A 25999-nucleotide genomic window follows, 5' to 3' on the forward strand; every position below is an offset into this window, starting at 1 on the left:
CAGGCCATAGGTTCTGCAGAGCCCCTGTGGCAGAACCTCTCTCAGGCCAACCTACTAGTGAAATGCTCCTAAATTAAAGCTAATCAATCCTCCTATGCTCTTAAAGATAGTCTTAGCAAGGGGGGAAAGTAATCTGATTTCCTGTTCAAAAATATTCCATACAAAGATGTCCCTGACTGATAGACTGTACTACTTCAACTCTCTGCAAATTTCAAAATAGGAACTGTTAACACCAGTGACTGCTTATCGATAGTGTGACAATGAGAAATGTCTGGGAGCAGATCTCGTTGTCTAGGCAGGGCTATTTGCCTCCAAAGTACATCTTAAGAGCAGAAGTCTATGCCTGGACATGCCATTTCTAAAATTTCACAGATCCCCATTATTGAATCTTCGTTTAGCACTGTAAGAAAGGGACACTACACATGGGAGAGAGGAATGCAAATCCTCTGCAGTCTGTAGCATGGGGGGTCGGGACAAGGAGTGTGGGGATCATTAAATGTAGTTGACTGCCTGCCTGTCAACCTTTGGAGGGAAGGGCAGCCAGGGACATAGCTACAGTCACTCTCTTCTGGAAGAGACCTGGTGAACAGCCACTGAAACAACGAAATCACTGTTCCCCACATTCAGTACTCAGTGACTGACTTGAGATTTCTTTTGAAATTTCGAAGGATATCCACCGTTCTAGGACTTGAACAACACTTGGCCTGTCTTATCCAATACAGTAGTCACTAGCTACATGAGGCAGTTGCACACTTGAACTGTAGCTTGTCCAAACTGAAATATGTTGCAAGTGTAAAATATGCACCAGATGTCAAAGGCTTGGTACAAAAAAGAAAGGAAAAGAAAAGAATGCAAAATGTCTTATTAGTAAATGTTTATATTGCTTATATCTTAAAATGTGATAATTTTAGATATATTAAATAAAATCCATTATTAAAATTATTTTTTCCTTTTTTGAAATGTGTCTAAAAGAAAATTTAAAATTGCACATATGGTTCACATCTTACTTTTTGGGACAGCACTACACTAAACTAAAGAAATTAAATGTCAGCATTATGCTAGCCAAGGTAAGCAAGCCAAGTATATAAGTAAAACTCATGGAAAGAGCTACAGGAAGTTATTCAGTTTAAATCTCTTCACAACATATGAATTTATTTCTTAAATATGTTTGTTACATCTTAAAGAGAGACTCATGTCTTGAATGAGGGAAAATAATCAAAGTGGTCTTTGAATTTATTGACATTTGGGTGATCCATTTATTCTGGAAACTTAGGGAAAAAAACCTTAAATGTTACAGAATTCAGGAATCTTTAAGTTAGAATCAGAGATTTGTTCATTCCATAACTAATCAATTACTTCAAATTGAGTAAAATTATGATTTGATTGTCACAACAACATCTGTATTATACTTAACAGTTTTCAAAGTACTATTATTTGCTTACAGTATAAACTCTTGAGAATGTGTTGCAGATTCTGTTCTAAATAACTATTACTGTGATCATTCATTTAATACAATATTAAAATAATTCATGAAATATGTTATCTTTAGCACATTGTCCCAAAAAGTTATTTGTGAATTTGCACAATGCAAACAAAAGAAAGTTTATAAAATGGGCAGCAATGATAGTCCTCTGGTATAAAAACAGAAATATTTTAACAAAAGATTTGTGATGATTATTTTATCTAAACATATTCTGTGTGATCTTTTAGAACACTAACTTGGTTCACAACAGGAAACTTTGTTTTATGGTTATTTTGTGAAGAAGATTTTTTTAAATCTCATTTTAGAGTAAAAAATTAACCTTTGCCTGGTATGAGAGAGAATATCTAATTATACATTTTACAGCATCATGTAGGACTTAGAAATTTACTTCCCAATCAATTACCTTGATCTAAAAGTAAGAGTCTATCTTTCTCTTCAAAAATTCTTTGCTTTTATTTACCGTTCCCTTTCCTACTTGAAAAATCTATCACTAATAAATCCATGGCCAGACATCTTCAGTCATACAAATCCTATACCTTAAAGATAAGAAAGATTCAAGACCCATAAAGAAGGCCAGTCATCAGCTAAAGATTTTTCTAACAGGAGGAGGGATAAATGATGTATTTGGCAGGTAGAGTGTACATATTCAGTAGTATGTTTAGCAAGAAAGCAATCATCTGATACTTTATATTTCTAAACTGTGTCCTCCCCCTTGATGTGAAAACCAATGATGTTCATACCAAAGCTATAAAATTTATTCTACCGTACTTGAAAAATAGGAATGAGCACATTTCATGAAGTTCTTTATCTATGGGGTGTAGGTAGTAACACTCTCTCAAAATCTGAAAAATGTAAATAAACAGCTCTTTTCAAAACTAAAGATTTATCAGCCAAAAATAAAGTTTTATGTATTTTTTGTTCCATTTATTCTTCAAGTTCTGCCTATTAAAACACAGTCACAGTAAACAATTATTTCGTTGGTACTTCAAGTTTTATGCATAAGCTGAGAATCAGTGATTTATGTCTTAATGTTTACGTAAATCAGGAGAGTAGAATTCTAATAATCCAATAATAATTAGAAATGAGTAATTAATTTGCAACAGAATTAAGGCAAATAGCCTCTTTTTCATATATTATGGTCATGTTTATTTACTGAGAAAATAATTTTTCTCCTAATGCTTCAGATAGAGTAGCAAAGCCAGTAATATAATGTGCTATATATCTTTGACTTCTTTTAGAAAAAATATCTTACTGCTTGAGTGTTTTTCTTTTGCCTTCAGCCCCATGTGTAGACTTGGTCTCTTCTTCCATGGTACATAGCAGTATTAAAGCCATAAAATAACCTAGGCATGATTTTGATAGCAGTAGGAAAAGTTTGTTTTTCTACTGTCACCATTCATATATTTATTCATTAATTCTAAAAAATACTTCTCAAAAATCTTCTTTGTACCAGAAACTCTGAAAGAAATTATGGAAGCAGACGTAAATAATATCAAATTGGTATGAGAGTATGCAGAAATAAAAATGTAAATAGTTAGCTATAATGTTATATATTATAGTTGATCCCATGAGACGTGCACATATAAAGGAAACCCACCACTGTGACGGGTGTTTCAGGAAGGCTTTCTCAGAATGAGACTTGGTGAGAGAAGAATAGTGGCGGTTGAACTGGTTGAATGGGGAGGAAAAAGTGTTCGAGACAAAGGACTGCTGGATCTTCAAATGTGTGCATGAAAGGACGAAAGGGGAATGATGAAAGAGGTTATAATTCTTCATTCTCTATTTGTTTGACATACAAAATTTTGCCTTCCCCATTTAATTAGTAATTCTATAATTATTGATTATCAATAACATAATTGTTAAATATTAATTCTATACTCTTCTAATGACAGGGCTATCTGTATTTTATGCTTACTTAATATCCTTGCAATGTGACTGACAGATTCTTATGATGTTTTGGATTTCCTTCAGATCTGGGTATTGAATAGAAATCTAAATGCTGACAATATTTAGTAACAGAAGTTATCATCGCCACCTAGCTAATAAGTGAGCGAGTGAGTGCTCTAATTTCTCAACTCAAAAAATGTTCTCAATCTTTAAACACCTAGCTACGTTTTGTGTTCAATACCGCAGTGATACAGTGAAGAACTACCTTAAATGTGACTCATCGTCCATGCCCAGTGTTTTTTCTGCCTCTACACCATCCCAGCTTGGAAAATTTTGCCCTGGACTTACCTCAAGTCAGAGGTGGACATTTCTTTTTCCGGGAAGACTCATAACTTGCACAGATATGACAAGATTATTGTAGGAAAAGTAAATTAGTGAGAATATATCAATCCCAAGAAAATGTGTCATAAAGGATACTGAGAAACCTACCTTCAACCTGCTGAAAAGGTAGAGATTACTTATATGCTGTTTACTCAGAGGGAGCAAGAAAAGGAAGCTTTCTTGCCACTCCTTAGCTTTTTTTACTTTCAACTAACTGAAGAAATGATTTACTGGAAATTAAGACTTTTGATTTAAATGGCATTTTTTTAGACCATTACTCACAATTCTTAAATTCTAGATGTAGGTATAAAAATATTCCCTGTGACTTTTGAACTCCTTTAGGATCAGAGAATGAGGTGCCTACAGATGTGTCCAGAATACATAGCATGGTCTGAATTTAGTAAAGGAAGAAAAGTTCAAACTGTCTTCAGATCTCAACAATGTTTTAGGTAAAGTAAAATTATCCTGACGAAAATAAGTAAATATTTTGACTGTGTTTCACATATGTATGATGCACCAAAAATTGCATTATAAATGTTTGGAGGTGGTTAAATAGTTACTCACAGTCGGCAATAATATGTCTGGATGATGTGAAGCAGATAGGGTCTGCTTGCTATCAAATGGACTTTCGACTACTAGAGAATTTAACAAGAAATTCTTGAGCATTTGTAAATCCCCTCATACCTTTTATTTATTTCCACTGAAAGTATAGGTACAAAAAAAGAGGCATTCTTTGTGATTATGATTATTTCTATTATTGCTAAGATTGTGATTCTATTTACTATCAAGTATGGACACTTCTCTGTTTGAACTGAGAAATACAATCCCTGTTTTAGAACAGAGAGAGTGCTGGCATCGAGGTTGAGGACTTGAGGGCTGCTCTCTTTTCTCCTCCCCCAGTCAATACATATCGGGAGACGCAGCCAAAGACAGGGATGATGAGAAGAGTTCAGTATGAAAAGGCTCAGTTCCTTCAGTTCTGGGACCTAAATCTCTGGCGATCACTATCTTTTATAATTTCTTAAATGCAAAGGAAAGATTAAGACAAATCAATTAGCTGTAATTTTGTATGAATTCTTTCATCTCCTAATCAGACCATTTCTAGCTAATGTAAAGAATTCTAGAGGGATAGATTTTGTTCCACTGCTAGGAAAATAGATATGCAATTTGGGGTGTCCCAGGGTAGCAAGAGGATTAAGAGTCATTGGATTACTGTCCATAGGACTTCCTGAATCCTACTGTAATAGTCACGGTGATGAGGGAGGAGTTGGAGTGGATATTGGTACTGGCATAGGGAACTTAATAGAATTTGAACTCTTTCTATAAACTAGACTTTTAGAATTTGCCTTGGACTTTTTTTTTTTTTTTTTTTATTGAGACAGACTCTTGCTCTATTGTCCAGGCTAGAGTGCCGTGGCGTCAGCCTAGCTCACAGCAACCTCAGACTCCTGGGCTCAAGCAATCCTCCTGCCTCAGCCTCCCGAATAGCTGGGACTACACGCATGCGCCACCGTGCCCAGCTAATTTTTTCTATATATATTTTTAGCTGTCCAGATCGTTTCTTTCTATTTTTTTTTTTTTTTTTAGTAGAGACAGGGTCTCGCTCTTGCTCAGGCTGGTCTCCAACTCCTGACCTTGAGCAATCCTCCCGCCTCGGCCTCCCAGAGTGCTAGGATTACAGGCGTGAGCCACTGCGCCCGACCTGCCTTGGACTTTTAATCAGATTATGTATGCATAACTAACTACTAAACACTCTGTTCGTGTCTTGTGATATGTAAAGATAATTATTGAAAGCCTTTTAGAAATAGTCCCTAAATTACAAACAGATTGCATTACAGAAGCTTATAACTTGATGAAATGGAGTTGAAGGATATATTTACTTTTTGGAACACAGTGATACCAAGTATTGAAAATTCTCATTCAAAACATACACGTTGCTTTAATCTATCTGTATATGTTCTCTGGTATACATTCAAAATAAGAGAATAAAACTTTGAGTTTAATTTTAAAGTGTTTCCATTTTATGTGAGTAGTGAACAATACTCATCCTCTCTATAGAGACTAAGTGTTACAAAAAGATTTATAGCTCTTACATGTGCATTTTAACACCAATACTTTCTTGCATAAGAATCCAGTGTTTGTATTTTCTTCCCAATGTTTGGATATCATTAATAGTATTATATTCAAGGAGAAAGTTTCTTAAGGCTGGTTTGTCCTTTCTTTAAATATATTTTTCATTAGACATGCATAATTCTGTTTACACAAAAAAACAAGATGAAGAAAGAATATCATTGTTACGTTCTTTTAAAGCAATATCAGTACTCTGGTTTCTCTTCAAATCATACAAAGCTTTCACCTTTTAAAAGCAGTATCAAGAGGATTAAAGAGTACTAAAGACCATGTTTGCGACTTTCAGGTCTTGCCCTTCTTTCATCAGTTCTTGTGGAATTGGAATGCATTACTCTGAAATGTATTATATTTCCTTGGCAACTATTTGAAATACTCTGCTTTTCTGCTCCTTGTGAAGACATACTTCCCCCCAAAACACCTTGATTTTTAGTGCCTTCTACACACTGACTTCTAACTTGGACTGAAGCAGCCTTCTCAACCTACACTCAAGCAACATAGTGGATTTCTTAGGAAGCTTCCTGGGCTATTTCACACTGTGTTAAGAAGAGGGAGAAAGGAGCTAATTGTGTAATTTCTGGAAATAGGCACAAGAATACAAAGCATTATTGTTGAGGTTACTGACTTCAACCAGGCTTTTCTGTGGAACTTACATAAGCAGTTAATGCCTGACTATGTGGACCCTTAAGCCTTTTGCTATGTTCGGCAGTTAATTCAACTGAGTAAATAGTCATTTATACCTCAGGGCCAGGCACTGGTGCTAGGGATCAAGTGATGAAAAATGACAGACGCTTCTTAGATCTCTCCCTATAATCCAAAATTACAATCCAGAAGATGTGGGGGATGGGTGCAATTGTAATTATATGTTCAAGGTCCAAAATCAGTACTGAGAATAAGAACAGTAAACTCTGGGAGTAACCAGGGAATTTGAAGCCAAGTTGGAAGACCAATAGGAACTCAACATGAGAAAATGAGAGATGGATAGTTCCAGGCAAAAGTATTAGTACAGCATACACAAACCTATAAAGGTTAAGGAAGGCCCAGGCATGGCTGGAGCACGCTGAGTGGTCTGTATGCCTGGAGTATAACTACGCAAGGCTGGGGGAAAGGAAGAGGATGGTAAAGGAGCTAGGGCCCTGTAGGCCTTGCATAAACCTTGGGCTTTTTCCTGGGGACTATGATATGACAGTTCAGATTTTTAAATGAGAAAGATGCAGGTAAATACGCATGTCACAAGGCCCACCTTGCCAGCAGTATGGTGCATGAGTCAGAAGAATTCAGAGGCTGATGGATTTGGGGAAAAAATAGGCTAATTTTCTTAGTTGAGGACAGAAATAATGGCATATGATTTTCTTTAAATTTTTATATAGGAGGTTTATTTCTCTTTGTTAACTAAATAAAAAGTATATATATTTATTGTATACAACATGATGTTTTGAAATGAATCTAGCTCATTAAAATTTGCATTATCTCACATCCTTATCACTTTTTGTGGTGAGAATAATTAAAATCTACTCTTAGTGATTTTCAAGAATATAATACATTGTTATTAACTGTAGTCACCGTGTTGTACAGTAAATCTCTTTAAATTTATTCCCATCTAACTGAAATTTTGTACCCTTTGACCAAAATATTTCCACTTCACTCCACCCTAATCCGCACTATTCTACTCTCTGCATGTGAATTCAACTTTTTTAGATTCCACATGTAAGTGAGATCATGCAGTAATTGTCTTTCCGTGTCTGGCTTATTTCACTTAACATAATGTCCTTCAGGTTCACCCATGTGGTCTCAAATGGCAGAAATTCATTCTTTTTTAAAGTTTAATAACATTCCATTGTGTATGTATACCACATTTTCTTTACCCATTGATACATCAATGGACACTAGGTTAATTATATATATTTTGGTTATTGTGAATAGTGCTGCAAAATAAGCACAGGAGTGCAGAGATCTCTGACATACTGATTTCATCTCTTTTACATATATACCCAGCAGTGGAATTGCTGGACATATGGTAGTTCTATTTTTAATTTTTTGAGGACCCTCCATACTATTTTCCACAATGTCTGTACTAATGTACATCACCACTTATCTGATGTTGTATTATGATACGGCATGATAACTAAGGATAGTATTGAGATGAAATAAGGAGATGAATACAACAGAAAGTTGAGAGGCTGGCTTGATAAGATTAGTAACAGATTGGAGCTAGATAATCCTCATTGTGCTTGAGGTACCAGCAAAACAGAGAGAGACTTGTATTTTAACAACTTTATTGAGGTAAAATTGACATACAATTAACTGCACATACTTAAAGGGAACACTTTGATAAGTTTTTGTAATATGTATGTATGTAAATGAGGTAATACAATATGTGATTTATTTCCTCTGGCTTCTTTCATTCAGCATAATTATTTTTTGTACTCAACCATGTATGTGTATGTCAGCACAATAGTTCATTCCTTTTTATTGCTAATTAATCTTCCATGATATGAATATACCATATTTTGCTTATCCATTGATGGATTCATGGACATTTCTTGTTCTAGTTTGGGGCTATTACAAAAAAAGCTACTATGACATTTGTGAGCAAGCCTTTGTATGAACATGTGCTTTCTCTTCTTTTGGATAAATGCCAAGGATTAGAATGGTTTTACCATGTGTAGACATCTATTTAATTTTTATAAAACCAAAGCAAATGCAAATTGTTCTTTAAAATGGTTGACCATTTAAATTTTAATGGGCAATATATGAGAGTTTCAGTTTCTTCAAATCTCCGCCAACATATGTTTTGGTTAGTCTTTCTAATTTCATCTATTCTAATACGTCTGTAGTGGTATCTCATTGTGGTTTGATTTGCCTTTCTGTAATGTCTAATGATGCTGAACATCTTTTCATGTTATTTGCCATCTATATATCTTTTGATCATATCTGTTCAAATCTTGGTCATCATTTTTTTATTTCTGTTTTTTTTTGTTTTCTTATTATTGTGTTTGGATAATTATATTATACATGCTCAGAGATAAGTTGAGTTATACAGTATAGTGTGTTTCTTTTGATGCCAGGGACTCTCTGAATCTTAACTTAGGCCATGAGTGGATGGAAAAGAGTTTATGTTTCATGGAGGTAGATGTTGTGCCACTAATCAATGTAATGCATACAGATGGGTAGGCAGTGCTATGGTTCAAAATGTTACTCAAATTGTAAACTTACTGGGTTTTATCTATGTGACTTTCAAGTGGTAATTTTTCCAATAGAAAAAAACATGCTGGTAATTTAACCTCAGAAATATCATCAAACTAAGCAAAATAATAGTAGTCAAAGTTTTTCTTATGTTGGAGACTCCTAGTACATGCAACTACCATGTCTTAGATGTCTTCTCTCTGATAATTCAGATCCATATATGTTCCCCTACATCCTTGGAGTTCTTCACTAAGGGTGCAGTACTGGACCAGATCAAAGTTTTATGCCCCACATTTTTCCAGCCACCAAAGTTTTATTTTTTCTAATTCCATTGCATAAAATTTATGTAATCTTTTACAGAAGTTAAAATATACAAGTTTCCACAAAGCTCTCAGGGAGATTTAATTGTAGCAGAACACTAATGTGGTAGATGCTTTTAGGTATGTGACATTTTTCAGAAAGTCTTAAAATTGCATTATGTGAATAGCTGACTTCCTATGTGTGTGTCGCTTTAGCTCATAATGTTATTGATACTTTACTCTTCTTTGCTCTTTCTTATTCATTGCTATTTATCATCAATCCTTGTGAAAAAATAAGAAAATTGAAAAATAGAATACAGTCAGGAGGGGAAGGAAAACTGAACATAGATTGAAAGACAAGAACCTAAGGCCACAGTCCACCACTGTGATATATTTTTAATTCATCTAGAATATTGATTTGGGCTACTATATTTAGTCATATATAAAAAATGTTTATAAAATAAAGCTATATGGTGTCTTTAATTATTTATGGACTTGACATATATTTGGAGCATTTGAAATAGCAATATGTAAACTACAGAATCAAAAGCTATCTACTAGGTAACTACTAGAAAATGAGTCATTAGGAATGTTATGGTTTGAATTGTGTCCTCCAAAAAGATATGCAAATGTCCTAATCCCCAGAAACTCAGAATGTGATCTTGTTTGGAAATAGGGTCATTGCACATGAAATTAGTCAAGATGAGGTCATACTGGAGTAGGATGGGCCATTGCTCCAATATGACTGGTGTCCTTGTGAAAAGAGAGAAGATGTGAAGGGAGACACACAGAGAGAAAACAATGTGATCCCAGAGGCAGAGATTCGAATGGTGCAGCTTCAAGCTAGGCAATGCCTAGAAGTGACAGCCACTTACTGGAAGGTAGGAAGAGGCAAGGAAGCATTCTACCTGGTCTTAGAAGGAGCAAGGCCTTGACAACACCTTGATTTTGAACTTCAAGTTTTCAGAACTGTGACAAAAAGTTTTGTATTGTTTTAAGCCACCTAGTTTATGATACTCTGTTATGGCAGCCCTTAGGAAACTAACACAATGAGCAAATACACTTTAATAAACTCTCAGACATCATAGAGAGATACAGTTTATATATAAAATTTTTGAATATCCACAGTGATAGAAGTTCCTTGGATTAGAAAACAATCAGTGAAGTTCTTGTTCAGACTCAGACTCCTTGGGTTGCAGGTTGAGTTCCTTTGAACTTTGTAGGTCTTTGATGGTGGTGGGTCTAAGTTTTCAATAACTACTTTCCTATGTACAATAGCTTATTCTTTATTTTCAGGTCCTCCTTCCCCCATGATGCATGATCTGTCCTTACACGTTGGGATGTGCATTCGCTTAGGAAGCTGGTGTGAAGGACACATAGACCAGGATGTGAACAAGCAACCCCTGCACTCGTGGCAGGTGGAAATCCTGAAAATGATGATAAAGGAGAGGAAATAATACATCTCTCATTTTTAGTAACATAACTTGGGCTATTTAAAAAAACAGGAGAGAGGGAAGCCTGTCATTCAGTAATGCTTGTGAGAAATAGAGAAGCGGGGTTAGCGGTATGCTAGCAGAGGGCTGGAGAGATGGCCCAGCATGGGAGAAACACCACAGAGGTTTGACCAGCAGGCATCCATGATGACTGGATGACCAAGAAAAGAAGAAAGAATTAAAATGATGCCAAAGAATAATTTCCTTTGAACAGACACTTCATTCCTTATTCCTCTCTGCTCTGTGAAAGTGATGTCAAAGACTGGCAGCATTATAGGGATCTATTTTCTCCTTTTGGCTCCTTTATGTGTTGTTTTTGTTCAGTTGCCCCCTCTGTTGCCAGACACGTTGGAGCAGATAGCACAAGCCGGGGTCGGGGGGGGGGGTGTCAGTGACTGTGTGTGGGTTCTGCTGTTTCCAAAACACGTAATTTTTTCTTTCTCCATCCTAGACTAATTTCATTCCAACCTCAATGAACAGATAATTAACAACTGAGGATTATTATTATTTTTTTACCCAGAAAATTTGTCAGCAAAAAATAGTCTGCAGAGCAGTTGTCAGAGAGGCGAAAAAGAGTTTGGTGGAAGGAAAATAGATTTAAAGATCACAAAAGGAAGTGATCTTATTCTTGAACCTAAGAATAGAATTTAAAAATCATCTGTTTAGAAGACTTAACACATTTGAAACGCATATAACCCTTCACTTACATCATTGATATCCACGGCAGGGTAGAGGAGGGACTCTATTCTGTGATATCAACTTCTGATTCTGGAACGAAGGTGTAAAATAAATCTTTTCTTTTGTAAGGTCTTGTACAATTTAATTTTCTCAAACACAACAAGTCTTGATATTATGTGAATATCAAGATATTGATATTAGGTGAATATCAAAATATTGATATTATGTGAAAAGGAATAAGGAAAGGAAAAGAAGAGTGATTATATCATTTTAACTCAGAAGAACAACAAACATTCATTCCCATTCTGTCTCTTTTTCCTTTCTGGATTCTTGCCCTAATGGAAGGTAGTAGAGTCCAGGCTTCAGTAGGAGTCTGTCCAGGAGATTTGACCAAGAATGGAGCACCCCCTCTAAACATGACACTCCTCTTGCAGAAAATGGTGGCTCCTCAGAGATGGGAACAGACCTATTCACGGATCTGGACCAAACTCTGCTCTTGGTTTTCCATTTACCATTTTCATCTGTTATTCACCTACGTGCTTCAACAGTCAAATGGTAGTTTCCTCAATATTGTGTAATTTTCTGCCTCCACCCCTCTATTCATTTTTTAAAAAGCATCTAGGTAGCTACCTAGAGATGACTGGCATTTTTTTCATCTATTTTTCGTAATAGTTTGAAACAATTCTTTATATGTGCCCTGAGGGGGGTATTGGTGAATAGATGCAGACTTTGTGCTAACTGCTGCCCTTTGTGATTTTCAAAGAATGTTATTTATTGACTCTACCTTCCTACCACCTAAACTGGGTTTTGTTTGTCTGCTTTTTTATTCATCAAGTTCCATGGTTTAATGCATTCAGTGTTGAGGTTATCGTTCCCCATATTATTTCCTTTGCCTCTGCCATTTTCAACTTCCCATTGCTGCCCACTCATCATTAGCCAGTTAGCTCAGTTGCCAAACCTAATTTGAATTTAGGCCCAGGAATAGCTCAAGAAGTTTAATCCTGCCCCTGCCTCACCAACACTATCATAAGGAGTTTAGTTATCACGTTCCCTTCTGGTTTTGAGATATCAGATGTGATGCTTCAGTAATATGCATTGATCTATTCCTTGAATCCCAAGTCTGAATTTAATGTGTGTGTTCAAGAAAAACAATTAGGTGATTTGATGACTGGGTATGAGATTTTTGAACTTAATAAAGCTAGGGGGCTTGTTGACCAAGATAGCCTGCAGAGGAAAGAATCTAAAGTTTATCAATTAGTCTTCTGGATTATTCTCAAGCTTTTTAAGCCAATGTATTCTCAGCTTTGATTAAGTCTTTATTAATTTTTCACCTTTTAACAAGGCTGATGAAAACTCAATTAGCTAGCTAGTTATTTTATTGGTATTCCCTTATGCTTGAATGCAATTTCCTTGCAGAAATCTTTTTAAACTAAGTGCCCATTTTGTGACATTATATTAATTAAAGTTAGATTACATAGTAGGTAAAAAAACATATAAATAGGCAGGACAGCAGTACCCTTAGTATGCTGAAAGTGAATACATATTATATATTTGTGTATATGTCTATAAGTGATTGTATATGTATATGGACATATATATGTGTGTGTGCATATCCTTGTATGTGTAAGCATATATGTATATCTGCAAAAATGGCAATATCTAACATTTATTGAACATATACTGTGACCTAGGAACTGCTGTATTTTTCATACATTAATTCATTTAGTTTTACAATAACCCTATAAGTATTTCTATTATCCTCATTTTACAAATCTGGAAAAAGGCACACTGAGAATTTAATAATTTATTAACATTCACACAATCAGGAAGCAACAAATCCAGGATCCAAATCCCAATGGGCTCTTTCCAAGACTTACGTGCTCTTAATCCTTATGATATCCAAATGTATAAATAAGGCACAATAGATTTGCTATATCACTTTAGAGTTGTGATGACAGCAATAGGGTAAATGTCTGTGAGAAACTATGTCTACACATTTTTCTCCTATTTTCCCCCAACGTCTTTATCATCTATTCATGCTTCTCATGTCCACTGAATCCCAGTGAGTTTCAAACTGGTCTTGGTTCCTTTCTGGCATTCATGCTTAATGGTGAATTAGCCAGCTCTCATCCTCTGGCTGCAATCACGCTGTGTTCAACTCTTTCACCTGCCCAAGAGTTCAGTGATTTGTTGGGAATTGTTCTTGATATTTTTTTGCTTATTCCTGTAATTAGATATTATGCTAATCTGCACCATAAAATATCTGCTTGATGTGTGACTTCTGTACAAATCCTTTTAAAGGCATCTTTACTGAGCTAAATTTGCTTGTTGGTAGCCTCAATAAGAGGGCTAATTTTAAATGAGGAAAGCAAAAAAAATTAGGAAAATAGAAAAAATTAGAAAAACTGAAAGACTTTTTCACTTTACTCAAAACGCTTTATATAAGGCAATGCTTCTTAAAAATTGGTCCCTGGATCAGAGTCACTTTGGGAACTTGGAACTTGGTAGAAATGCAAAGTTTAGGGCCCTACTTTGGACCTACTGAATCAGGCATTCTGGGGGTGGGGCTCAGGAAGATGTGTTTTAACAACCCTCCAGGTAATCCTGCTGCTTGCTCAACTTTGAGAACCGCCACTCTGTGGCCCATCCCTATCATTCAAGTACTCATGCACACCTGCACACTCACACACACACATGTACACACACAAACACCCACTCACAGGGTTTCATGGTCAGCTGTTTCTTGCTTACTTTATAAGCATCAGAATGTATATTTACATTGAATTAAAACTATTTTTTAAATGTTTATCAGATACAGTGGGGTTGTAGTTAATTTCATGAGACATCAAATCCTTTAAAATGGTGCTTATTAAATTTTAATGTTCATAGCAATTATGGTATGCAGATTCTTATTCAGCAGGTTTGAAGCAGAGCCTGATATTCTGAATCTGTAATGATTTAGGTTATTAAAGTATGAAAGGTCCGATTTCCTTAAGTACTAAGCTTGACATTTAACATCTCTGACATTTCACTTTGCACTTTTTGTTTTATTTTTATTGTGAAGGTACATCCTCATTCTTTCAAAAGCACAGTTAGGCTTGTGATTATCTTCCAAAATTTTTTAGAGCAATTTTTGTGAAACCATGGGTAAGTCAAAAATTTGTGTTATTTTCGAATATGAATTCCATCGTGGAACAAATGAAGTGCAGGCAGCTTGAAATATCAATGAAATGTTTGGGAAGGATGTGGCTAACGAACGCACGGTACATCGATGGTTTGAGAAGTTCCATTCTGGTGATTTCAATCTTGAAAATGAGCCATATGGGCGACCTGAGACCAAGGTAGATAACAATGAGCTGAAATCTGTAGTGGAAGCGAATCCATCTCAACCTATGTGTGAATTAGCAGCAAGGTTTGACGTCACTATTCTAACAATATTGGACCATTGGAAACAAATGGGAAAGGAAAAGAAGCTGAATAGATGGACACCGCATGAAAAAAATGAGCATCAGAAGAGAAAATCATCTCAAATCTTCCCTTTCTTTGCTGTCATGACATAAAGGTAAACGATTTCTACACCGTATTGTTACCTGTGATGAAAAATGGATTCTTTTTGACAACCTCAAGCCTTCAGGCACATGATTGGATAAAAATGAAGTGCTGAAACACAGTCCAAACTGAATAGTCATCAAAAAAAGCTAATGGTGTCTGTTTGGTGCTCCAGTGCTGGTATTATCCACTACAGCTTCATGAAACCTGGTCAATCAATTACAGCGGATGTCTACTGCAACCAGCTGGACGAAATGATGAAGATGCTTGTGATTAAGCAGCTGAGATGAGTCAATAGAGACAGGCCAATCCTCTTTCAAGACAATGCTCAACCACATGTTGTACAAACAATGCTGCTCAAACTACAGATGCTGGACTTGGAAACTCTCTGTCATCCATCGTATTCACCAGATCTTGCACCAACTGACTACCACTTCTTCCAGGTTTTGGACCACTTCTTGGAAAGGAAAAATGTTCAATTCTCAAGCTGTGGGAAATGCCTTTCATGATTTCATGGCCACTCTCTCTCCATACTTCTTCGCTGCTAGCATAAACAAGCTACTGTTAAGATGTCAAAACTGTGTCCATAGGTTAGGCACATAATTTGATTAATTGTACTGCTTCTTGTTTGAGATATAATAAGCTAAAATTTTGATTTGAAATTAGAGATTTCATATTTAATGATCTAATAGTTTCCCATTGATGCCAACGTTGCTGGATTGGGCCCAAACTTTAGGTTGCCAGGACTTAGACTAAAGCATTGCCTCAACAGACATTTTCATTCATATCCCAAAATATGGGCACAGTTTTCCTTTACACTCTATTTCTAGTATATCCACCATTGATTATAACCTTCTAACACAAGGGATTTCTCATCTGAACATACTTATCTCTGTCTCCATGTTTTTAACATTATATTCTCTTAATCTAAATTGAAATACATTCACCTACCAAGCTGTGCCTGTCTAAATCCTACCTGTTATTTCATGTTTAACCAATTCTACTTCCTTTCTTATATTTTCCCTGTTTATTTCATGTTAGGTTATATATTCTATACCTCATTTTTAACAAGTCATGTTATGCTCTGTATTAAGTTATCCAGTTATGTGATTGGTCCCAACATATTTTGAGTTCCCAGAAGACAGATTTGTCTGGTTCTTACAGATCTCAGCCCTCCTTCCACTTAACCTGGCCAATGACTGACTTGTAGACCATGCTGAATACTATTGGCTTAATTAACTTGGGAAGGACCAGGTAAAAATTATGTTTTGATTAATGAAGTAGGAGTGACTGATTAGTCATGTGGTATAACTGACTGTGCTTGGGAGATGAGAAGAAGCATTTTAATTAGAAACACAACCAGAGCTATCTCTACAAAATAGGGAGATAGACAGTTAAAGGCCATTGGCAGCTATGAAAAGATTTAGGGATGAATTATAAGATAGAAAGGATTTTTAAGCTACAGACAAAATAATTCTCTGAAGATTTTCTGCCTGCAAATAATCCTTAAACCCTGTCAGCAACATTATAAAATAAGTGACTGAAAAATATTCCTGGGCAGAGGAAATAACCTCCTCCCCCCTAAAAAATACAGCTTATTTTTGAATTGATAAAGAATAAACAGTAATACCCAGAGGAAACTAGCATGTATATGAATTTGTGGTCCTTTTTGAGCTCAGGAATCAGATTGTCCTTATGTAAATCGCTGTAAAACAATCAATGCAAAAGTTTCAACTCTGTAATCGGCCAGCAGTCAATTTAAGACTCCCACGTAACTATCTGACTTAGTCAAGATGGATAAAGTAGCCAAATGGTTGTTCCCAGAATCTAGATTTTGCTCTTATACAGACTGCCACAACTGGAACTTTGGGTATGGATTTTTAAATTTGAAAAATATATTGAAAAACTGAAAAGATGAAGAAAGGACAAATACCAAGTAAATCTGATCAAGTTATTTTAATTAGCAGGGATGCATTAATTTTAAATTATTTTCTGCTTACTTTGTCCATGTACAGGTAGTATTTTCAATCCCTCCCTGTGAGTGATGAAATTTTTATTTATTTGGCTTTATTTTGTTTGATAAACTTTTCAGCTTTATCCTCTTTCTCCTCATCATCCTTTTCATTGTTGCCTTTATGTTTTGAGGTTTTAGCATTTCAAGTAGTTATTTTTAAATCATTGACACTGGATCTCACTTTCCTTATTTGTAAAGAGGGGATTAAATTCAATAGTTTTCACCGTGTCTTCAATATTTGGAATCCCATGACTCAGTGATTCTATAAATAATCATGACATCAGCCTTTTAAAACTTTTTAAAGGTTATTGAAACGGAGGGATGGGAAGTTTTTAAAATTTTTTTCACAGTATCTTTTATAAATGCATGGTACAAATGTGAATTTGAATATTTTTAATGTTTTATAATAATATAAATTTTAATGTGATGACAAGAGTTATGAGGGAATTGGCCAACAACTATAGGGAGAGAGGGGCTATAATAAAGTCTGCCTAAAAACAAACCCCACTTTCCCCAGTCCTGGAATGGTGCAGAAGTTGGTAGTTCCTGTGACTCATTGTGCACCAGAAAGATGGAGTAGGGGAGGCAGGAGCTGCAGGCCCCCTGTGTGCAGCAGGCAATGTGTGGGCCCATCTGGAGAAGGCTTTGCTGGAATGGCCCAGTGGCTACTGTCAAAGAGTCAGGTGACCCCTTTCTGGGGGTGTCCCTCAGAAGGGGTTGGGATAAAGCTGAGCACTACTCTAAATAATCCAAGTGACAGACAGAAAAGGAGACAGACAAAGAGAAAAAGACACAGAGAAGGAAAGGGGAGGAATGGAAGGAGGAAAAGACAGAAGGAAGGAAGGGAGGGAAGGAGGAGAATGCATGACATAATTGAATCAATTTAACCTACTTTAGCAATTAAAGACTGAAAAGTCCTAGAATATAAAAGTTTATTTTAATCCTCAATTTGGTAACTGATTTCACCACCAAACTCATTTTTAATGGAAAAATCTATTAATTAATGGGATACAATTTAGGGAATGCTGGTCTGGACAAGTAGAGAGCAGGTGTGGAAAGTGATGTAAAACTGAGTTACCTCAATATTATGATTAGAGCAAATCTTTAGCCAAATAATATCCACATTTGGGGAATGTGTCACACTCACTCCTGCTCTTCTTATATGGTCCCCTCTCTGATCTTTACCTCTACAGATGCCTCCCTGTGTCGTACACAATATAAAATTTTCTACACTGGTCATTTACTAAGCACAGGTGTGTACTTTCCAATAGTTAATGAAAAAGTACTTTTAAGAAAAAGCAGAAATGAAAAATCAAAGCTAACCTAGCACTTGGCAATGGTAGGTGTTCTATGAGGATTAAACTATCTGTTTTTTCTAGGTAATTTAACACAGTCTATATATGTGTATTAGGCAGAAGAAATATTTATCCAAACAAACCTTAAATGCTCCCAGTAAAGTTCTTTGTTCAATTGCCCTGGGTGCCCCATGCTCTAATTGGATTTTGGCCAGAAGGACAGAGTTTATGAGTCCTACACCTTCACTTAGACCGCATTGAATAAAGTACATACCTTTGTTTTACTTTTTTGCATGTATGAAATGTGTTACTTAGTCCCTTAGAGTGTTTCTTCAATTTGTGAAGACTAATAAGATTATAGCAACTGATTGTTATATTTTGCATTTTCCATAGGTTTCTTGAACTCCCTCCTGGTAAGGCTTTTAAGCTGCACTGAATTCTAATACTTTAAGAATATTCTATTCCATGGGGAATGAAAAAAATAAAAAGAAGATGGTAGACTATGATTTGTTTATGAAATGCTGATGTGAAGGAATGTGAAGGGGAAAATAAACTCTTGCAAAGAACAGTGCTTATTAATGATCTATAGCACTCTTTGTGTCAAGAAAAGATATTCTTTGGATTATAAAATTTAACTGTACTGTTCATGGAGCTTTAAATTTATTAAATAAATTACATACAAGATAATGAAGACAGCCTCATTACCCCAGCCTTGAAGACATGCTGCTTTATTTTTTATCTGTATTTACTTAAGCTATTATCATAAACTTAATTCAATTTATTACATATTTTTCATCCACTATATACTTTGATGAGTAGGTATACTAGACAGTTGCATTAGAAACCATTATTTAACCAATCTGTATAGTTGAACACATCAACCATAGAATTGCTCTTTAAATCCGTCATCTTATTTTCTTCTTTCATCCCCAGACAGGGCATTCTTTCAGTTACCTAGGGTTTGCTTGCTTGCTTGCCATCAAAAAAGAGAAAGGTGCCAGGTGCGGTCATCACACCTGTAATCCCAGCCAATCAGGAGGCTGAGGCAGGAAGATCACTTGAGCCTAAGAGTTCAAGGCTGCAGGGAGCTAAGATCACACCATTGCACTCCAGCCTAAACAACACAGCAAGATTCTGTCTCTTGGGGCAGGGGCCGGAAAGAAAGGAAAAATGTCTTGCCTAAAGTTCGGCTTAGAACCGAAGAAGAAAAATAGGAAATGTGGAGTGTCGGGGAGCGGACCCCACTGGTGCTATGAAAGGACACAAGTATTAAGTTTGCCTAATGAGTAAGCCTATTTTATGATGCCAACAGAACTTTTTCAAGTCTCTTGCATGGAATGTAAACTTCTACTTCAATCAAATCTACCCATAGGGCATCTTTTAAAGCCACTGCACACTTTCTCACCAGGGTATGCCATTGCTTTCCCACCATACCTTGCCTTGGGTTGCCTTCTTCTCCCTTTTCTGCTTATGCAAATATGCCCACTGGGAAGCATTCCTGGACCATTCCATCTGGAAGAGAAAATTTATTCTTAATTCATATATTGCTTAGCTACCAATACCAATGAGAAAGGTGGTTTGCAGGCAAAAAAAATCCTGGACCATATATTCAAACATCTCATCATTTATCATTTACTAGATATGCAACCTTAGATAAATCTAGTGATGTCTTATAACTCCTCCTGTCCTCACTTTTCAAACAGAGTAAGTAACGTCTATGCTACATCTCAAACACATTGTCAGGATACAATGATGTCATATTTGTGAAATGTTTTGTAGGTGGTAATCGGTTACACTTAGGTAAGTTATTTGCATTGGTTCTACTAAATTAAGCTATGACAATTTACATTCCGGTGATCATAATATTCTTTCATGTGCTTTTCTTATTGCCTCAACCCGATTAAAAATATATTTATCTTTTCTGATGGTGAATGTAATAATGCTTATTACAGAAAATGTTGAAAGTACACACAAATATAAAAATAGCAATCCAGTGTAATGTCGTAACCAAGAAATAACCACTAAGCCAAGAAACAGCCACATTCATGTATTCTTAAATATGTGTTTATATATATTTTATTGTGTATCTTTGTGGACTGCTTTGCCCACTTATCAACATATCCTATTTATGTTCCCATTCCCTAGTTCTGATTTTGCTTCCTCAAGGGCAGCCATAGTATTCTGACTTCAGTTGTGTCTCACTGAGCACATAGCCCTGTGCCTTGGCCATAATAAATATTCATCATACGGGCTTTATTCACAGAATGACTTAAAGCTCTTTGAGGGTTCAAATATAAAATTATGTGCAACAGAACTTCTGTCTTTAAAGATGACTGTTGTTCTTATTGATGAACTGAAGCCATTACATGTAACACTGACTTACTTTCCCTTTTCCTTTCCTTTTGGTTTAGTTTGTTGCCCAGCCCAATTGTCAACAGCTGCTGGCATCTCGCTGGTACGATGAGTTTCCAGGCTGGAGGAGAAGACACTGGGCAGTGAAGATGGTGACATGTTTCATAATAGGACTTCTTTTTCCCGTCTTCTCTGTGTGCTACCTGATAGCTCCTAAAAGCCCACTGGGACTGTTCATAAGAAAGCCATTTATCAAGTTTATCTGCCACACAGCATCCTATTTGACTTTTTTGTTCCTGCTGCTGCTTGCTTCTCAGCACATCGACAGGTCAGACTTGAACAGGCAAGGGCCACCACCAACCATCGTCGAGTGGATGATATTACCGTGGGTCCTGGGTAAATGTGTTACTATAGAAAATATAATAAAAACGTGTTACTGCCATGGCATTTTGTTGCTCAGAAAATAATATTCATTAACGTTCGGGACATAGGACTGTTTAAAACAGGTTCTGACCATTGAAGCTCCAAGACCTAATCCCCAAAGCTAAATAAATATTTTACAAGCTGCAGTGCACCTGCTCCAAAATGTACCCTAGGAAATGTAACCTTAAGTTTTAGAAGTCCAGATTTTAGTGACTTTATGTTCCACGAATGATTCCTCTGAGTTTTTGTTTGTTTGTTTATTAAAGCTTTTCAAGGTGTCACATTGGCCATATATAAATATTCACTCTAATTCCTAATAGATAAGCCTTCTAAAAGAAAGTACAAATCACTCTGAAGAGACCGGGTGCGGTGGCTAATGCCTGATTACAGCACATTGGGAGGCTGAGGCAGGAGGATTGCTTGAGCTCAGGAGTTTAAGGTTGCAGTGAACTATGATGATGCCACTGTACTCTAGCTCTGGTGACAGGGTGAGACCCTATCTCAAAAAAAAAAAAAAATCACTCTGAAGAATTAGTGATTATATACATAAAGTAACACAACCTTTTTAAAAAAAATCAATGCATTTAAATTTATCTTTTAATTCTATAGCAAGTCAAAATAATAGGAAATTAAACAAAAGGACATCCTCCATTCTCTTTCTATTCTTGTCATAGAAAGAAAATTGTATCAGATCTGCAGCAAATCATCGTAAAGCAGAAAACCTTACAGTAAATAGTGAAAACCTTGTTTTCCTTTCCTCTTTTTATTGTAGCCATGGTTAAACTTAACATTTTAATTATTCTTTCCTCTATCATACTGTGGTTTGCTGAGAAATCACATTTTCTCAATTTAGCTCATCATTTTAAACCTCTCTGGTATCATCTCCATCTCGTCATTTAGCAATTAGAAAATATGTGACAAATTTCTTGATTCATAGTCTCAGATGATCAGTTTGGATTAACTATCAAAACTGCTGAAGAGACTATAAAATGAGAATAAGGCAGAAAACAAAAGGGCAAACTATCTGAATCTGAGATAGATGTATTTTCAATTTTAAAGATTATAAGAACTGTACTTTAAGTACTGGCAATAAGAAAAGTTCATAGGGACAGTATTTGATGTTTTACATATGTTACTGGAAAGAAAACATTCTCAAGTGAACTTTAAAATGGGGTAAGTTCTCACTAATCAGAAGTACATAAAGTGTGATCTAGCTTAAATTTAAAAAAATTTAAGTAATCTGTAAGTGCCCTTTGGAATAAAATAATTATGACATTGCAGTTGACATTAAAGATAAAATGACCCTGACTCATTTAAATTAAATATCCCTCATTAGGAATGTATTCCTAATGGAGTTTTCTTCATAGAAAAATTTTTTAGAACAATTATTACAGAATTGTTTAAGAGGTTTAGTTTCCCATTATGGGTAACTTACATTGAATATCTAAAATTTCTGATGTCCAAAATGAAATACAGAACATTTCATTTTGAAAAATACTATAGATATAATACAGCACAAACAGATAAAGTATGCCAATCTTTCCTTTGTACAATCAAGTGCTTTCTAAGCAGCAAGTACATCGCAGTGTGATAGTGATACAAAAGTAAAACAACAGCAAATAAACAAACAAACAAAAAAAGTCCTAGCCCTTATGAAGCTTAAATTTTACTGAAGGAAATGAGTAATAAGCAAACAAATATATATGTGACATAATGTCATAAAATTGCAAATAAAAAAAAGAAGATCCAAACTTATACAATGAAAACAATCATTGGCTGCCTGCTACACACTAGACTTGTAACAGAATATTTCTTGAATGTTGGCTAGAAGAAACTACACTCAAACCACAGATAAATGGTTAAATAAGGTATAGATTTAATTGTGAGAATTATAATTCCAGCTGAGAAAAATATCTGCCAAAGGCAACATTTTCTCAAGGTATCCTGACTGCAGGGAGTTAATTTATGTGAAAATTTTTAGGATGAAAAGAGATTTCCTGGAATCAAAAAAAAATTCATGTGAATGATCATCTTGCTTAAATAACAGGGCATGAGGAAAGAGTGTTTTATATAAGATAGATTTGTGAAAACAGCTATATTGTTCATTAAGTCTGGTGAATTGTGAGTGCCTTGCGTCTATGTGTGAGTTCTAGGTGCTTCTCTAGATCCATGATTATGAGAAGTGTGCTCTATGCTATTAGGCCATTGTGGGAAAAGCCCTGGACTTGAATACATGCGCAGGTTCTACCACTAAGAAATTATAGGTGGTTACAACCTCTCAGGATTTTCAGTGTCTTCATCTATAAAATGAAAGATTTAGAGTGGATGACATCTGAAGTCCCACTGAATTCTATTATATCATCCTGTCTGCTGAGCTACCATTATTAAGTCAGAGAAAATTTATCTTTTTGCAGGTGGGGGGGGGGCGGTGCAGGAAGGAGAGGAGGGTTAAAGACATCAAGGTAGGAATGCTTTAGCCTTTTACCAAAAGTGTGATTTAGACAAAAAGGCATGGTCTGATTTGGTATTTGGTGACTATATTAATGAATCTTCTGTATTTTCTCACCAAGTGCTGCCACCTGCTAAAGTAAGTGCCCACAAGTCCCTTAGCAGGACATGTCATAGTTCATCCATTGCAAGGTTCCAGATTTGTAATAACAAGACTGAACAACTTATGGAAATGATGTGGCTTATAAGTATGTCCCCCATCATGTTAATTGTCCCAAAGAGAGATTAGAACTTTGTTTATGGGTTTTTCTCAAATCTTCTTGAACTCACTTAGATTTTCAACCCATGTCACCTCTGTGAGCTACCTGTTGTGTAAAGTAATACTTTTTTATCTGTACTAAATTTACCTTTCTATCATTTTCAGGGGGTGTTCCCATTTTCAGGGGGTGTAGAATCTATGAGACTCTATGAGGTATCATTTTGATACCTCTCATTTTGTTTATCCCAAGAAAAAGACTTTTGATTTTTTATTATTTGTATCCTAAATTTTCACTTTTTCTGAGTAGAAAAATTCTCTAACTTTAAAGCCTTTCAAATCATCCCCTTTTTTCTTAAGAAGTATGTTTTTTCTTGAGAATTTCTTCTGTTGTTTCATATTCTTTGCTGTATTTCAGCAATAAGAACTGTATTTAGCTTCATAGTTAGATCCAGTTATCCTGTGATTTAGTGCAATGACAAAATGTTTCTGTGTTATTTTCAACATCTTTCCTGTTGAAGTTCAACATTTTGTTGCCTATTTAAATTGAAATCTATTGTGTTTTATATCTTTAGAAAGCAGTTCACAATGGCTCTTCTATCCCTGTGCTGTGGTGTCATTGATAAGTTGTAACTCATCATTCTGTGAAGCTTTTTGAAATTTTTTTACTTCACACTTGCTTGTATTGAAGGTCATCAACCCTATTCTCTCTCATCAAACAGCCTCAAGAGTTCTTCTTGCAGATCTTTGCTGTCAGGATGAACTTTAGCATATGAGAAAGAAATCCAAGAGCCTCATACAGGGATCAAACTTAGGATTTTAGTCATTGTGATGTATAGTTCTTACCCGTGGAGAAAACTAATCATGGACAATTCTGTTAGAACTCTCTCAACAGATAGGTAAATTCCAGACAGATAGACACCAACATCCTTCTCAGACTGTCAAATTACCCATTTAAGCTACAGTAAAAAGTAAACAATAGTTAGATCAAGCATTCCTATGGGCCTGATAACAGAGCTATACTTTTCAGGTACCTGGAGAGAAAGTGCCATTGGGAAGACTGAAAGATGGGCTGGAAGGAGCCGGGGGCCAGAGGATCAGAGACTTTTATGTTCTGAAGATCTTAACTTATTCAGGGTTTGATTTGTAACATAAAATACTGGGAATATGAAATGAATAGAATATTCATATGAGAAATTTCTTTTTACAAAAACAACATGCAAACTAAATAAAGCATGTTATATGTGTAGTGTGCATTATAAGAATCCATCTAAATTATAGCAGCAGTCCACAAACACATGCCATTTGTTTCTGGAGATAATACGGAGTAAAATAGGGAAGAAAAAAAAATAAAAAACCTTTGGATGCTAGTGCTCCTGCCTTCCCAAAACCCAGTTTGGATTTTTCCTCAGAATCCATTATAACTCAATTGCAACAAACTTGTGTTATAGCTTAATCCTCTTGCACAAAAAATGCATGCATATATAGAATGCAGACTTACATCATCAGCTTAGCAAAACATTATGAAGTTGATACCATGTTTCATAAAATAAGTAGAACTTTGATGAAGGCTGTCCTATGAATAAAGCAGGAAATAACTTTGTTCCTATAAGAACGCAATAGGGCTACTGAAGTGACTTGGCATTGTGGGCATGCCCGAGAAGATGCCACCCTTAGCCAGTGTGAGAATCTGTGCGCTCTGAGCATGGTGATGAGAAGGGTGAACTGAGGAAAAGATGTACCATAGCAGGAGATCTACGCTCTGTTAAAAATAGCTTCTATTGAATTCCTAGGCATAAAGTAAGAATCGCTCATAATATCCGGATTATACATCTTGCTTGTGACACAGACTTATTTAGCAATTTTTCTTTAACAAAATTGGTCTCTCATTTCCATGATTTATTTTCTATGCGTATGTCTTAAAAGGTTGATATTAACAAGTCTGAACATTTCGACAAGGCCTTTCAAATTGAAGATGTAAAATAAAAAATGATGATCACATTTTTATCTAAAGAAAAACAGTCCTATACAAATATATTCTTCCTTTCTTGTGACCATGTCTTCATCTTTTGTCTGAAGTCATTAAGCTCATGTGGCTTCAGGTGCTTGTACTTTCAGCCCTGAATTA

The 25999-nt window shown here is 35.6% G+C and overlaps 1 protein-coding gene across 7 annotated transcripts in view; it reads left to right on the top strand.

Annotated features, from left to right (window-relative positions):
* TRPC4 (transient receptor potential cation channel subfamily C member 4) overlaps positions 1-25999 on the top strand; it is a 166133-nt gene that overhangs the window by 96348 nt on the left and 43786 nt on the right. For all 7 annotated transcript variants that reach the window (XM_045567646.1, XM_045567648.1, XM_045567649.1 and 4 more), the window contains one exon: positions 20804-21140. In XM_045567646.1, the coding sequence (XP_045423602.1) occupies positions 20804-21140 (337 nt within the window). The remainder of the gene's footprint in view (positions 1-20803; positions 21141-25999) is intronic.

The sequence above is a fragment of the Lemur catta genome, chromosome 13 (assembly GCF_020740605.2).
Source record: "Lemur catta isolate mLemCat1 chromosome 13, mLemCat1.pri, whole genome shotgun sequence".
In the NCBI taxonomy this organism is placed as follows: domain Eukaryota; kingdom Metazoa; phylum Chordata; class Mammalia; order Primates; family Lemuridae; genus Lemur; species Lemur catta.